Here is a 14,121-nt window from a genome sequence, read left to right as displayed (position 1 = left end):
TATGGCTGTTCGACAGTTTCTGCCAAGTGCAGTGTTTACGTTTTTGTAGTACGTACGTAGGCATCTTCCGAATCAGTGCTAGTGATCACGCGCGTCTGGGACACAGTCACCCTAGGCCAGGCTTCGGTCGGGGATGAACGACCTCCGATTCAAAAATATCCGACTGCGAGCTTTCGTCAGCCTCCTTTGCATACAACTCATGAGCCTCGGCCCTCAAGTGGTTCGTATATTCCGGTGCTGCGCTCCGATCTGGTTTCAGACTTTCGGAGTCAGTTACCGGATCGGACCTCGGCGAGGACTGAACAGCCAATTACGGCACAAGTACGAACTACCACGCTAGACCACGCTGCACACAAAACTTGCGAGTCCATCGTGATAATGCCAGTAAACGGTGGCCAAGCAATCCCTGTGTTCGGAAATTACCATGGGTAAGTGGCTCGTGAAACAAACTTTTCCTTTTGCATCTTTTAATGGAGGATGTATAGATATTACTCTAAGCGTCCATTCACCCGAGATCCGCGATTGGCTTTGCTCGCCACTGAATTCTTCGTGGGTAAGCGAGTTTTGGATGTTGGATGCAATGAAGGCTGGGTGACTTGTGAAATAGGTAGGCTACCCCTTGGCGCGGTTCAAGGATACTCTTTGTTTAGTTCAAAACCAGCACAGTTCCGGGGGGCACGTCAGGTCATTGGAGTTGATATCGATGATACTCTTATAAGAGCTGCCTGGAGGAGAAGGCGCACGGTCTGGAGTCTTCAGTCTCCTGAAGGTGGAAATATCTCTGAGCAGAGTTACCCTCCACCCAAACGACAACGACTCCATGGTGATGCGTCCACTACGGACAATAGTGTTCACAATTATTTCCCTGCATCGTGCGAACACAGCTATGGTCCATTGCCCATACCAGACAGAGGATGCGGTGATTTCCCGCACAACGTCACCTTCCGAACAGCCAATTGGGTGATGGACAATATACCAGAAGATAACAATCAATACGACATCATTTTAGGGTACGTGTCGTGGCTGTTCTTGAGGAGCCCAGTCATATACCGATGTGATAGGTTTTCTATATCAAAATGGATTCATTTAAATAACAAGGACGAAGGACTGAAAGATTTTTTCCATCGAGTTCATCAATGTCTAAAAACGGGCGGTGTTTTCGTCCTTGAGCCGCAACCTTGGGACTCTTACTCCTAAGGCTCGAAGGATGAGCGAGACGCTCAAAGAAAATGCAAAGCATCTTCAGCTACGCCCAGATGGTTTCGGGGAGCTACTGGAAGGAACTCGGATTTTGTCATGGTCAGCGCCTTGGGATCACTGGCGACGGCGGTAAGCTGCACTCAGTAATGGATGGCTGAGTCTTAATGAATCGCTAGGTTTCCGTCGCCCTGTTGACCTCTACTTTAAGCAACGATAAGATAGGAATTCCGTCTTTGCTAAACCGAAAATATACCTGCACTGCTACCATAACCAATGTGGTGCATCTTCACACCCTCAAAACACGTAAATTCACGGTACAGAATGTGATTCGCGGGTCCCGCCTTGCTTTATTGTGTCTATTTGTCTGATGTACGATAAATTTTATGCTTGTGCGCAGGTCAATGCCATTTTTCACAGCTGCCTTCCTGATAGATAAATGGGTAGCAGCACCAAACTTCCTGCGCAGCAGAAGTGCAATTCATCGCCTAAGCACTCTGAACGAACTGTGTACAGTAGTTGCCGGGGATTCCTAAGCTATAGTTGGTGGACAACGGTGGTGGCAGTGCATCCCGGACGTGGCATTCGTACACCCGACCGAGCTTCCACATAGCCTCGCAAGGCAATGCCTCTCTCGTATTTCATTATGAAGGTCCAATGGTATACTGCGAGTTACATATATGGTTCTGCTGCGGGCAAGCACTCGTCATGGACAGGAGGATCCGTGTCACCTGACCGCAATCCCTGTGATTCACTAGTACAGTACCAGCGATGTGTGTACTTTCCCTCTTCCTCTCAAAATATTGATTTTCTCAGTTACCCTGACTGAAAACAGATCAATCCTAACACCCGAGATAACCATCATTGGAATTGGAAGTACTAGTGCTCGAAAGATCGTATTTATCTTAGCTTTGGCGCTCGGATCGGCGGAGCTGAAACGAGCGTCTGTATGCGCGTCTATAAGTATGACTCTGCCGCAAAAAGGCTGTGAGTTTTCAAACCCATTGGCTTGAACTCTATCCCCCGATGGGCCCATCTTAATCTTGGTGTTCGCCATGCGTCAACCGCTTGATCAGCTGATCATGGTCAGGTTGGAAAGATAAAAGATTAAGTAGATGCGGCTGAAAGCTTGCAAATGACCAAAATAGACTATCGATAATAGCGTTACTTGATGCTGATGCACCATGCCGTGAAAAGCCTCGCATACTATAAGTACTAAGCTAAGTTGGAACGAGTAGAGTGCCGAGCAGTCCTCCACTTCTCCTGCGAAGCATGTCTACACCTGGCAGTGACGGGAGACAAACACACACTGGCAGGAGTCGGAAAAAGTTCTTGCAGCGGCTCTACCGTTCGACCGAGGCGGAAGACTTTTCACAACTGAAACAGGCCATCCAAGAAACAACTCAGGAGACTCCCCACACAAGACACGATATTTTGATGAAAGGTCAGTAGATTAAACTCTCGAGAATGAAGAATTTGCTGACTCGAGAGTAGCTGTTGAGATCATTAGACAGCTTGACATAGAGTACCGTTGCCTTCTTGCGGAGCAGGCGGCTCTGACTTCTAATGCCGTCTCTTCCACGCAACATACTGCCTTTGATCCTGCAGGTGAGTTAAGTATTGCTGAATCCCGGAGGACCTTGTTGATCACAGACCAGTGTCACATGTTCCTGCTGAGAGTTGGTTAGTAAACCATGGCCACCAAACGATGCCGATCCATCCACATATGCCTTCTTCGTCAAGTATAGTACACAACATGTATACTGGACAAAACATGGATGATGCTACTACACAGAACATGGACGATGCTACATATGATTATCTTTATTTCACCTACCAACGCGAATAATGTAGCAGACAGCGACAGCTACTCGGACAATGCAGGACTATTTACGCTCCAAACTTCGTTTCTATTTTATCAATTACCACATGGCTTTGAGCCTCTTTAGACCTACGGACGGAGATAGTGATAATTAATTAGGCACGAATGTTATCGATCTGATCGCTCGCGGACTTTCAAAGATATCAGATCTGACCATTGCAAAGTCAATGTTTGACGTTGTCGACAACCTTGATCTTCGCTTTACAGCTTTCTCCGTCAGTACATACATGATCCCGATCCTATCGTTTCCCGTCAATCTGTTCGACGTTCTTTCTACAAGCTAGCAACTTGAATGTGCACAATATCTTTGATAGCCGTAGGACTTCCCCACGCCAGTCTACGCCTACTTGCAGCTCTCAATGCAGGAACTGTGACTCGGAGCAGGCTCGCGCTCGATCGGAGTCTCTGAGAAAGTAAGGACAACCTAATACTAAGTATCACCTTCGGAGATTTGCGCGTCGAGCGCACACGATAATCTCCACGCGGGCGGTGTGAGTCCGTTCCGTGATCATCGTTTCTATGAACCTGACTGCTGAGCTTGGGTGCCTCTTTTGTTTGAAAATGTACTAGTCAACGACTCTCTTCATTCGGCTAGTTTCCCCTGGGCAGACCAGTTTAGAAGGTCAATACAGTTGTAACCCCTCTATCATGAAAATTTTTAACCTTAATAATTTCTTAATTTACGGAACGAACTTTGCGGGCTCATGCTATGCGCCCGTTTACGCATCGGCTCGACTTCTACATAGTTGCATCTCTCGGAAGGCCCCTTTACTTAATCGATTGATCGTTGGGCCATCAGCTTGTTGCTTGACAATCATGAGATTAGCGATTTGCCAGTGGCGATTAAGTGCAGGACGAGGCTCTCCGCCTGAGGCTTTTTGAAGTTTGAGTCAGAACGGGGGTCGTTGTCATACAATCATCTGTACTGTGCGATTCAATATCATACCAACGTGTATCGCGTGTAATGACCATGATTCATAAGTTTGTGCCGAGGGCCTGATTGTAGTAAATTGTACCGTGGACATAACGCGGCACCTGTAAGCCGCCTAAAAGTTCGAATGTCCACCCTTGAGTGGTCTTTGGACAAGAATTGTGTTCATCAAGTGACTTAGAGTCACAGTGTAATGTCTTCAAAAACACAACATCCACTTCAACACGGTACCACAGGAAATCTGTAAGCGCACTCGGGGATGTTTTTTGTTGACAGCCTTGGGCGCCGAGGACGGAACCACTGGTTAGTCTGTGCCACGTTCCGACCGAGACCTCGTTTCCTGAACTGAAAAAATGTCTTTGTCAGCTGTGAGGTCACAGGAGCGGCGGGACGTGGTGCGCTCGGTAGCCTCCGATGGTGACCAGTACGGCACTGGGGAGCGCTCCGTTTGATCAGGCTGACGAATGCATAATATCAATATTAGGAACAATAGCTTGTCTGGTTCACTAGGTTCGGTCACGGGGCTGTGTGGTACATCAGGCCTCAGGTTCGATTGGTCTATATGTAATGACCTACTTCAACCGCCTGGCAGGGACCCCGAGCTAGGCTCACTGTGTGGTTTCATATATCAGAACGGAATGCTCCTGACGCGCTCAACAGGACCCCGCGGTGCTGCCGTTCCTTGCTTCATGTCTTTTGATGAGTTCTATTCCATCGCCAAAGTGATGCAGGTACTTGACTCGCAATATCCGAAGCTAGGTACTCCACCCGTATGACCATTCTGTGGCGAAGTAAAAGCATCACCGTGCGGTTATGGCGACCTTTCCGTGCTTTGGACGGCCTACTCCGATTATGGTCCTTTTTGATGGTCACCCCTGATATCCCCGCCCTCCTACTTGGTTTCTTTGTTGTCATCACTGCCCTTCGAACGGACAAGCATAGGCCTTCTATACCTCCCGGTTCAGTGTCGTTTCCATATGAGTGAACGTGTTATCTATCGAGACCTTGACGTTAACTTACAACTGAATGGCGTGCTAGTACTTAGCCACACTCAATACGTGTGTTCTTCTAGTATTCAATCAATCTTAGTACAGTGAGATTTGGTGGTCTTTCCATTTTGCATTTATGGGTTATAATGATGAATGGTGTCTTGCCAAGTTGCCGACGACTCTACAACCAAACTTTCCGTTCCACGTCCAATGTAGATCAAACGAGCTCGTGAGATGGTTGACGGGTCCTCGACATTACGATTCCCACTTGGCAACGTCAGCTAATTGGTCCTCAACCGCTCGAGACGTCCATTTCGGAGGCGGCGTACTCTGCCACATTAGGCATTGTCGATATCAAGTCGATATAGTCATCCGACCAACAGGAGTTGTCAAGTCAAGGCCTCCTGTCTGGCACATAGCTAGTTCGTAATTGAAGCCAGCTATCATTCCTTCTTTTACATAAAACGCCGCATTCATGAATTTCACAGCATGTCGCAAAACGTCCACATTGTAGTCCCAGTGGATAGATATGAGAACATGCCGAAATATTGCAAGGGGTAGCTATATAAAGGGATGATAAGCTGTTAGTGACGGGGGAACTTGAATGTAATTTCCAAGAACTTGAACGTCAGGCGGAGTTAGTCCTGTCGTGGACTTGAGGGATGAAGTTGATCACTTTGCCCTGAGCATCTTTGGCGTAAGAAATAACCAACGTGGTCGACATGGTCGCAACAGTAGACCGTGGGCTGAGTACAAAATTATGTCTTGGCTCATGATACGGCATGATAGAGCGCCTGAACCTACCTGGACAAATACACCAACCTAAGCCAAAAACGTATCACCCAGGGTCATCGATCACCTGTCAACGTCGACTTACCGTTGACATGAGTCGATATAGACCTTTCTGGGCACAAAGCGAATGCGTCGGTGCACAGCCTGTCATCAGGTCAGTATGTCGAAAGCCGAGTAGAATCTGTGTGACCACGTGTTGCACATGACAGCAGTTTCTGATGCAAGATATTCACTTACCATCTCATATGTACCTGCATGTGTCATCCATGTTAGAAGTGAGAGCTAATGCTAATGTACGAGCCTCAATCGCGGGTAACGAGACTGAGGTGTGCGGACAGCGAGCTAATACCTTAAATATGTAGCAGTAATGAAGGGGAGATAAAAATATCGCAGTGACCTTTAATGATAGGATCGGCATTCTAAGGTGGATGCCTTGTAGCACCGACCCCCGTTGCCTGCATAGCCTGATCGAGGCGCCTGCATACTTACCTTGATCTCAGTCCTACTGACCGATTATGTAACTGTGTCACTCAAATCGTTCATCGTTCACTTTGCGCGAGTGCCTAAGATTTGATGAAGGATGTGAAATCAAATAGGAAGGGGAGTGATGGTTGGAAGGTGAGTGTGGGTTATGTACCGAGGAGGAGGCAGTAAGGAGGTTACGAGGGTTGAGTCTGGTTGAGTACCTTTCGTAGTTTGGTAGGGAGTAGGACCACGTGTGCACGCATGGTCTGGGGCTGGCACTTGGAGCCTCGATTTGCAAGGTGAAGGAGGATACATGTTGAGACGTGGACTGGCTGAGTCTTATGTAGCTTGCGCCGGGAACTCAAGAGAAACGAGATCAGATCAAAACAAACCACTGACGAATCTGACGACGAGAGGAAGCTAGGTAGAACTGGTATGTACGTGGGACAACTGCACGTGGGCCTAACGTGGGCTTACAAATATCTTGCAAAGATCAATTACAGCTCTTTTATGTAAGTAAGTTAGTCCATTGATTCTCATTGATGATGATTACTAGGCGCCGCGGTGTGCCGCAGGGGATCAGGTGGTGCGTGTTTATTTTTCGTGTTAATTTTTCAAAGTTCATCATTGGCTCACGCTCTACTGGTGGCATGCCCGGGACGCCATGACATGAGGGCCTGTTCACGTACAATGACAGGCTCGCTGCCATAGTGGCATGTGGCTGGGAAGGACGCTTGCCTGCCCGAATGGGAGCGCCGTCGAGTGCATGTCAGTTTCCCGGAGTCTTGCAACTAATCAGGATATTCTTAATGATCACCAACAGACACCTCCGCCAGGGTCGACGTGGTGTGCGCGATGACGCAGTACGTCAATTACGCAAATGTGTTTTTACTGCATCTGAGAGAGCCTCTCTTTACGTTGACAATTTGAAGCTTTCCCTAGCTTTCGCTAACCTTAAGCGAACGCTCTCATTGGTGGAGAGGACGAGAAATCCCAGTTCGACCGACACCATACCAAACAGGGATCGTTCAACGATCGTTTTTCGACGGGCCCAAACTCTGATGTGGACTGCAGCTCCATGCAGCTCCTGCAGTCATGTTGCAGGCACTGTACTGTTTGCAGAAATTGATGGCTGTGGTGGTCCTGGTGGACGACAAGCGGCCGTCTGCTGTGTATGGCGCATCTGTTCTTCGTGCTAGTCGTATTGTTGCCTTGCGCTGCTTGTTCCTGACTTGTTCGATGGGTACATGTAATATAGTTGGGCGTCCCTTGCCTTGCCTTGCTTCTCTGTCCCACACATGTTTCGCTGTCTACTGAGTACGAAAGGGAATCAAAGACCCCTTTAGTGATATCGATAGTTGGTTTTTTGATGTTTGTCATTGAGATGGTATACGGGCGGTGCCCTACAACGATACAGTGTGTACACATACGTACATGTAATAAGGTGAAAAAACGCGCTGTCATCATGCTTGGCGACTTCCTTCCAGATCGATCGTTGTTCGTGAATCGCCATCCTTCAATGTTTCCGGCCATCCCTCAGTGTTAGTGCCCTCTTCAGCATTCAGCATGCTTGCGTCTTCCATCTTCGGTTTCATCGCTTCACTCTGCACCGTCGTTATCTGTCTCGATGTTGCCCCTTCTTGTTCAGAGAGTGACGTCCTAGTGTACGTGCTCATGGGGAACTGCATTATGACGCTCGAGAAGATCCCGGGGCATGTGAACGATTGGTCGAGATCAACAGTTTCCTTCGAGAACACGCGATACACGAAGGTAACGATCACCAAGAGGTTGCAGATGACGAGACTGAGGGCGGCCTATGTTTCATCAGGTGTTGCAGAGGGATGCGAGGAACGGAGCGTGCTCACCTTGACATGTGCAAAGATGAGCGTAGTTTCTGATAAGGGGTGGAAAAGGATCACAGAGTGAGGGATTGTGATGCCGGTGATTAGAAGCGATGCGCCGAATGAGGACAGGACCAATATTTTTCTGCTACGCGAGAGTCCCACATTTTTCCAGAGCTGCAGTGGCGCAGCGACGAGCAAACAATCCGAGATGACGTCCGCTGTAGGAACACATAACTTGAGGATCATATCAGGCACAAAAAGAACTACTGACTGATCAGTTGTGAGAGTGCCACGGGCTCGGCCATCTGGCACGCCTGGACAGCGCAGACGTAGATTTTCTGCGCGAGCAGGGCGACCCACATACACGCAAAGGACACCGCGATGAGATGAGTGATCCATTTGTGGATCTTGTGGCCCGAATGGTTGGCAACTCGGATGATGGAAAAAATGATGCTCATGCGCGCAGCCCTGGAACAGTGAGTTAGGAATGAAACTGAGTAAGCTGTGATGCGCACCACAGAACGCAGGTTAAAGCCACTGCGAAGGCCCAGGTTGGGACTGATATGAACGTGAGGTAAATCTTGGAGGTCGACGTCAAGTGGTACTAACAACTTATTGTCGATGGGTTGATCCACATGTATGCCAGGCAAAAAACTGGGGTTAACAGTGGTTGGTTTGCTGAGCAATGTAACGTTCAAGGAAGATCCTACCGTCTGATATCAGCGAAAACGCAGCCCATGCATCTTCCCACCAGACGCGGCGCGTCCAACCTCTGTAAACAAGCCTGAAGATGGTGGAGACTATAGCAATGCCGTGGGATACCGACCCCGCGACTTTCCAAAGGATGATGATAAACAAAAGAGTACAACATGATAGCCACTTTCAACTCACCGGCCAGTCGAGGGTGGTTGTATGCCAATACTGTGAATACCATTGTTATCTGATAACTCTTGTGGACTTGAAGGAAAGGGTGAGTTTTATACCCAAACGTTAAAGATCACACGGAAGCATTCCTTGTACATGTTTCCGAGATTATTTGATTTTCAGACGCGTCCACGGCATTTATAGCCAGTGACGACGACCTGCAGGGCTACGCAGACTGATTGATTGGCAAGTCTCACAAAATGTATGGGGCCTGTTGGGATGTCATGTCAATCAGTAACCGCAGCGCGCTTTCTCTCGCACCCTTAGCCCTAGCAGAACACACTGTGTGACACGTAGGTTCGAACTTATGCAAACCATGCGAAGAGTCATACTTACCTTCATGGTACCCAGTTTGTTGATCAAAGGTCAGAAGATGTGACAGGACTGAACTTCAGGGTGCCTGCCATAGTCAATATTGCAAATCAATATACTTACCATCAAGGCAACATCAAGGGATATGCTAGCCAAGCTCGTAAGCTACCCTGGCCTTAAGTCGGTTACCACAACTGCTGGTTCGGACAGTCAATGTCACTGGCTGCCTGAAGCGAACTCCGCTCGGTATTTGGCGCGTTACGAGCCCATCTTTTCTGCAAGGTATCGAAACTCCGCCGCGGCAGACTCGCCGAGTAGTGACAAACAGCTGCTCTGTCACACCTCAACAAAAATCTCAAATTTGATGATTCAACTTTATAGTAGCTTAGAATATGTGTAGAATGATATGTGGTGAGATATCTAGGATATTTAAATTGTACGAGCTATTGCAAACTGTCCGAACCAGTGGTTGACCGAAGTTGTGGTAACCAATAGTATGACCACTTTCCGAACCTGCGTTCAAGGGTGCATCCTCCCGTTTGCAGTCATGCAAAGGGTCAAGTGACAAGCAGTTTACGAGTGTTCGTATCCCTGAACTAGCGAACGTCGGAACAATGACAGTCAGTCTTAGCAAGTGGGAACTTAAACCCGTACTACTAAGGGCGTTTTTGCTAAGGATTTTTTGAAATTTTCACAATGTAAAAATGGTGCTCCACTTGATGCAGTATGTGGAAATTAGACTGGTGACCAGCCCGTCTAATGTCGATGGCTCGCCTCATTAGACGGGCTGGTCACCGGCCCAGTGTTCGCGTCGGGTTGGGAGGGGTGGATCATCGTGGATGATAGGAAAGCAAGGAGAGGATAATTTGGCAGTACCCGAATGCGGCGATTACCGGGAGCGCCAGCACAGCTTTGCAGACGAGAATCCGTTTGTGTTCGACAAAGCCCTCCCCCACTAACGTGGGAGTCGGGGACCGAATTCAGGCCTAATTTCATCAGCAAAAACCTTGCTTGCTCAATCGAAAACAAGGGAGTGAACGCACACGCAAAATCTACATATAAATTTCAAGTCCAAGCTATACAGCTCTGATAAAACAAGGCCACCCTAGTGCTTATGGGAAAGCAAAAAGGATAAAGATACGTGAAAAACGACGAGGTGAACGGAATATGCCGAGTCCAATTTATATCCTCTCGTACATGCAGATGTATGCCTTGCTCTTTAAGACCTCGTCCAAAGAGGATAGCCGCACTGTGGTATCGCTAATATATGCCCAGTCACGATGTGGTCGATCCGTGTGCGACAAGTTCTCGGATTCAGTTACCGATGACGTTTGTTCATCCTCCTTCGTGGCCGAAGGGAGGGCTGTATATGCGATATAGTGACCACCAAGCTACGGATTCAGTGATGAGATGTGAACTCTATGGTTTAGTGGTTGAAGTGCAGTTCTCACCATGTTCCCAATATGTACGACGACGGCATATAGCCTGTACATGCACCGTTCGGGACGTTTAGTTCGACCGCGAACGTGCCCCACCTTGGCATCCGCATACTGTTCCCGCTTTGGTGCCAAGTATGGCGCAATGTCGAGGTATTCTGGGAATGATACGTAATCCTCGAGCTTCTTGAAACTGGAGGAGAAGGACATGATGGGAACTTTCGACATTTGTTGAAAACGTTTTAGGTGAATGACGAGAATCGGCGGGGGAGTGGCAATGAGATATCGTTTATACGCGGCTCGCATGACCACTTTCTTGGACAGAGGGACACCCGTGGAATCAGGCATCCCTGAAAGCTGTTTCAGCGGTGCGTGAGGTGTTGGAGATACTGTGAGGTTCTCGTGGGAGACGTTTGGTGATACTACCGGTGATGCAGCAGTAGAAGAAACATCCGAGTAAGCAGATAAATTAGCAGATGTCCCACTTTCCTCGTCAGAACAGCCCTCGCTCTCCATTATATTAGTGGGATGTTTCTCCTTGTCACGCTTTGGTGTGGGAGCGTGCAAAGACGCCTGGGATGACATGGAACTGGTAGACGAGGCTGTGGCAATGGGCCTGGCTGTCTTGATAGACATCGGCGACTCCGGACCGGTGGTAGATATCGATGGAATAGGAAGACCACCGTATGTCGCAGGACGAGGTGTTGATGTAGAGGGTAAACGATCATCGTTCATCAGCTCCAAGGAAGGCGGTAGAGGTTTAATACTACAATGTGAATCGTAAGAGGTAAGAAGAGCTGTATCACCCGAGAGTGATCTTGGGGTATCATGGCTATCAGGAGTATCGTGAAAGGAAGTGACAGAACTTGAGGAAGAAATCAAAAACCTGAGACGATCGGTATGATTCAGCATTGGTAGATGGGCGCTCCCATTTGGCAGTTGGGTGTGTATGGGCTGATCATCGTCAGTCGAGCTCTCGTTTTCATCGTCACTATCAGTGCAAGAATCGGACTCCTGATTTTGTCCGCTCGACTTGGGTTCATAAAGGCCATTGGCAATCTTCCAACAGCGATGACACTTGACCATGTTCTCCCCGTCGAGAACCTCGACTGAGGTAAATAATCTCAAACACTCTTCCAGACCGCCAAGCTGAGGGATCTTCAGAAACATATTTTGAGTGGTATAAGGGCCCGCATTAGACTGATCCTTCGTCTGCTTGAAGATAGAAAATGGACTTGCAGCTCCTCCTGGACTGATATCGGCTAGGATATCGCGCAAATAAGCTGCTTCTTCAGCACTCATTTTTGGGGTTCTGGGAACTTTCGGACGTTTGCTTGTTACGGAGGGAGTAGGTGGTCGGGAGATGAGAGGAAAACGAGGTGTGGAGGAGGCTGAGGGTGAAGGGGAGGACCTTTGCACTGGCGACCAAGACCGCTTAACTGCAGCTAGTTGTGCCTGCAACATGTCGTTGACGGCGCTAAGAGATGTCGGTTCTCGATCGATATTCACGTCAGGAGAGTCAACAGGTTGGACGGTGGGTACTGTGGTATGGAGAGATGGAGACCGGGGGTAGGTATCGCCGTCCTTTGCATTACGCTGATGCAATGCGTCTTTTTTCGCTTTCTTCACTTCTTTCGAGCGACGTCGATCCTCCCTGGATTGCTTGGTGAGTCCAACTGACACGCTAATTCTTCGCCCAAGCTTTGACCAGCTTTCCGACTTCTCTCTTTTCTCGCGACCATCGCCTAAAGAAGGTTCGCTAATCTCTATATGTTCCCGTCCTTTATGTGGGGTTTCAGCTTCTAGTGTCTCGCTAATACGGAAGTCAGGAGTTGCAGCAGGTGAATTGTCAGATTCCGGTGGGTGATGTTCGATGTGTAGTTCGAGCTGGGGTAGGGGTGCGTCTGTTCCGGTGGTAATTTCATGGTTGGTATCGTGGTCCGCGTGTATCTCCACCACAGCAGCCACTTCGACGTCCGCCACGTCAATGCTACGTCGTCTATGAGGATCTACGACTTCTTGGTTCTCCAACGTCGAATCTCTATGTGGAGTAGCCGGGACTGAAGAAGATCGCTGCATAGGAATGACGCTGAGCGCCGTTCCGGATATATTGCGCAGTTTCTTAGCGAGTTGCTTCAGCTTGTCCCGCTTGCGTTCGCGCGCATAGTCCTCAGCCTTTATGCTTAAGCTGAGGTCGTTGAAGTCCTCGTATGTATGGGAAACGTGTTTGCAAGCCTGACACACGAGGATGCTGGCCAACTTACCCCCGAAAAGCATGTCAACAAACGGCGCTAACGTGTCTTCCTCTGGGAGCGATGGATCAGAGTTCGGCGCGCTGACAACCTGTCCCAGTGGTGAATGACCGATATTCGCACGACCATGAGTGTCAGTGTTAGGCGACGCGTGTGCCTTCACAGGAGATGTGCGTTTTCTCTTTTTTCCCTTGATAGAAGCAGAAGGCTGCCGCTTTTTGATGATCTACGATACGTCAACGAGTGAAAATGGGTTATGATCTTACTGCCACTCACGTCAACCTCCTCCATCTGCATTGCATCAAGGAGGTGTCTCAGGAATTCATGCGCATCTTGCTGGCGAAAGTCCAGATATTGGTCGTATTTCTGCCCAAGGGATGCTAAAAGCTCTCTGACGTCAAACGATGAGTAATGATTCTATTTCACTGGTCCAACGCTTACTTGGGCTTCAGATAATTTCTCTGTCGGTCATCTTGCATGGCCCACGCCTGCCGCAAGAGGGTCACAAACCGATCACCGATGTATAATCCCGCGGTCCAAGGGCGTTCGTAGGGACCTGCTAGACCATGGCCATTCGTCAACTCAGGTGATCGGTGAGACGCCACTGGGATTAATGCGGACAGGTGGACGGCGGGAGGGATATCCTGGAATAGGACAAGATGAGACAGATATTGCGTAGCGATCAGCTATATAGCAAGTCATCAGGACCATATTCTTCGTTCAAATTCAAAGATGGACTCACACCCTGTAACACAGAGTTCATGAAACATGTATTACCATGGTTTAACAATCCCGGCGGTAGTAGTGCGTTCTTCTCTCGTTCTTCTCGCGCTCTCCGGGCTCGGTAGATCTCCTGAGGGGTCAGAGGCTTTTGCTTCGCCATTCTAGATGACTCGTTCTAAGTGAGACTCGAGGAAAATAACGGCGAAGTCCAGCGCGCTTGGTAATGAGATTTAAGTCAAACGGAGAGCTGCGCCAACGGGCAATTTGATAGAAATGATCCTCAGCATGCAAATGAAAAGGACAGATAGATCAGGTCAATGAAGCAGCTGCGCCGTAGTGTGGTAGTACCGCGGCGCCGGCCATACTGAAGTTAC

General features: G+C 48.7%; 4 protein-coding genes across 4 annotated transcripts; 2 read left to right on the top strand and 2 right to left on the bottom strand.

The window, feature by feature from the left end:
• The first annotated feature begins 87 nt into the window (after positions 1–87).
• Positions 88–1,678, top strand: EDB91DRAFT_1130572 (S-adenosyl-L-methionine-dependent methyltransferase). The gene is made up of 6 exons (XM_041318608.1): positions 88–428; positions 486–607; positions 662–1,010; positions 1,062–1,161; positions 1,257–1,329; positions 1,377–1,678. Exons 1-6 carry the CDS (start codon positions 379–381, stop codon positions 1,415–1,417), a joined length of 735 nt encoding a protein of 244 aa, XP_041177588.1. The 5' UTR covers positions 88–378; the 3' UTR covers positions 1,418–1,678.
• A 791-nt stretch (positions 1,679–2,469) lies between these two features.
• EDB91DRAFT_1248012 (uncharacterized protein) lies at positions 2,470–3,046 on the top strand (the record flags this gene model as incomplete). Its single annotated transcript, XM_041322877.1, has 3 exons — positions 2,470–2,641; positions 2,692–2,805; positions 2,856–3,046. The coding sequence occupies 3 exons, from the start codon at positions 2,470–2,472 to the stop codon at positions 3,044–3,046; spliced, it is 477 nt and encodes a 158-aa protein (XP_041177587.1).
• A 4,544-nt stretch (positions 3,047–7,590) lies between these two features.
• Positions 7,591–9,257, bottom strand: EDB91DRAFT_330028 (uncharacterized protein). Its single transcript, XM_041326880.1, has 7 exons — positions 8,992–9,257; positions 8,811–8,933; positions 8,710–8,754; positions 8,616–8,658; positions 8,372–8,568; positions 8,122–8,318; positions 7,591–8,070 (listed from the first exon to the last, which is right to left on the bottom strand). The coding sequence occupies exons 1-7, from the start codon at positions 9,032–9,034 to the stop codon at positions 7,720–7,722; spliced, it is 999 nt and encodes a 332-aa protein (XP_041177586.1). The 5' UTR covers positions 9,035–9,257; the 3' UTR covers positions 7,591–7,719.
• Positions 9,258–10,330: 1,073 nt separating this feature from the next.
• Positions 10,331–14,117, bottom strand: EDB91DRAFT_1130545 (peptidase C19, ubiquitin carboxyl-terminal hydrolase 2). The gene is made up of 5 exons (XM_041318607.1): positions 13,767–14,117; positions 13,466–13,710; positions 13,301–13,415; positions 10,788–13,250; positions 10,331–10,727 (listed from the first exon to the last, which is right to left on the bottom strand). The coding sequence occupies exons 1-5, from the start codon at positions 13,905–13,907 to the stop codon at positions 10,518–10,520; spliced, it is 3,174 nt and encodes a 1,057-aa protein (XP_041177585.1). The 5' UTR covers positions 13,908–14,117; the 3' UTR covers positions 10,331–10,517.
• Between the last annotated feature and the right edge of the window lie 4 nt (positions 14,118–14,121).

The sequence above is a fragment of the Suillus paluster genome (assembly GCF_016628075.1).
Source record: "Suillus paluster strain FC165 chromosome Unknown EDB91scaffold_23, whole genome shotgun sequence".
NCBI classification, from domain to species: domain Eukaryota; kingdom Fungi; phylum Basidiomycota; class Agaricomycetes; order Boletales; family Suillaceae; genus Suillus; species Suillus paluster.
This window is presented reverse-complemented; position numbering and strand designations above follow the sequence as displayed.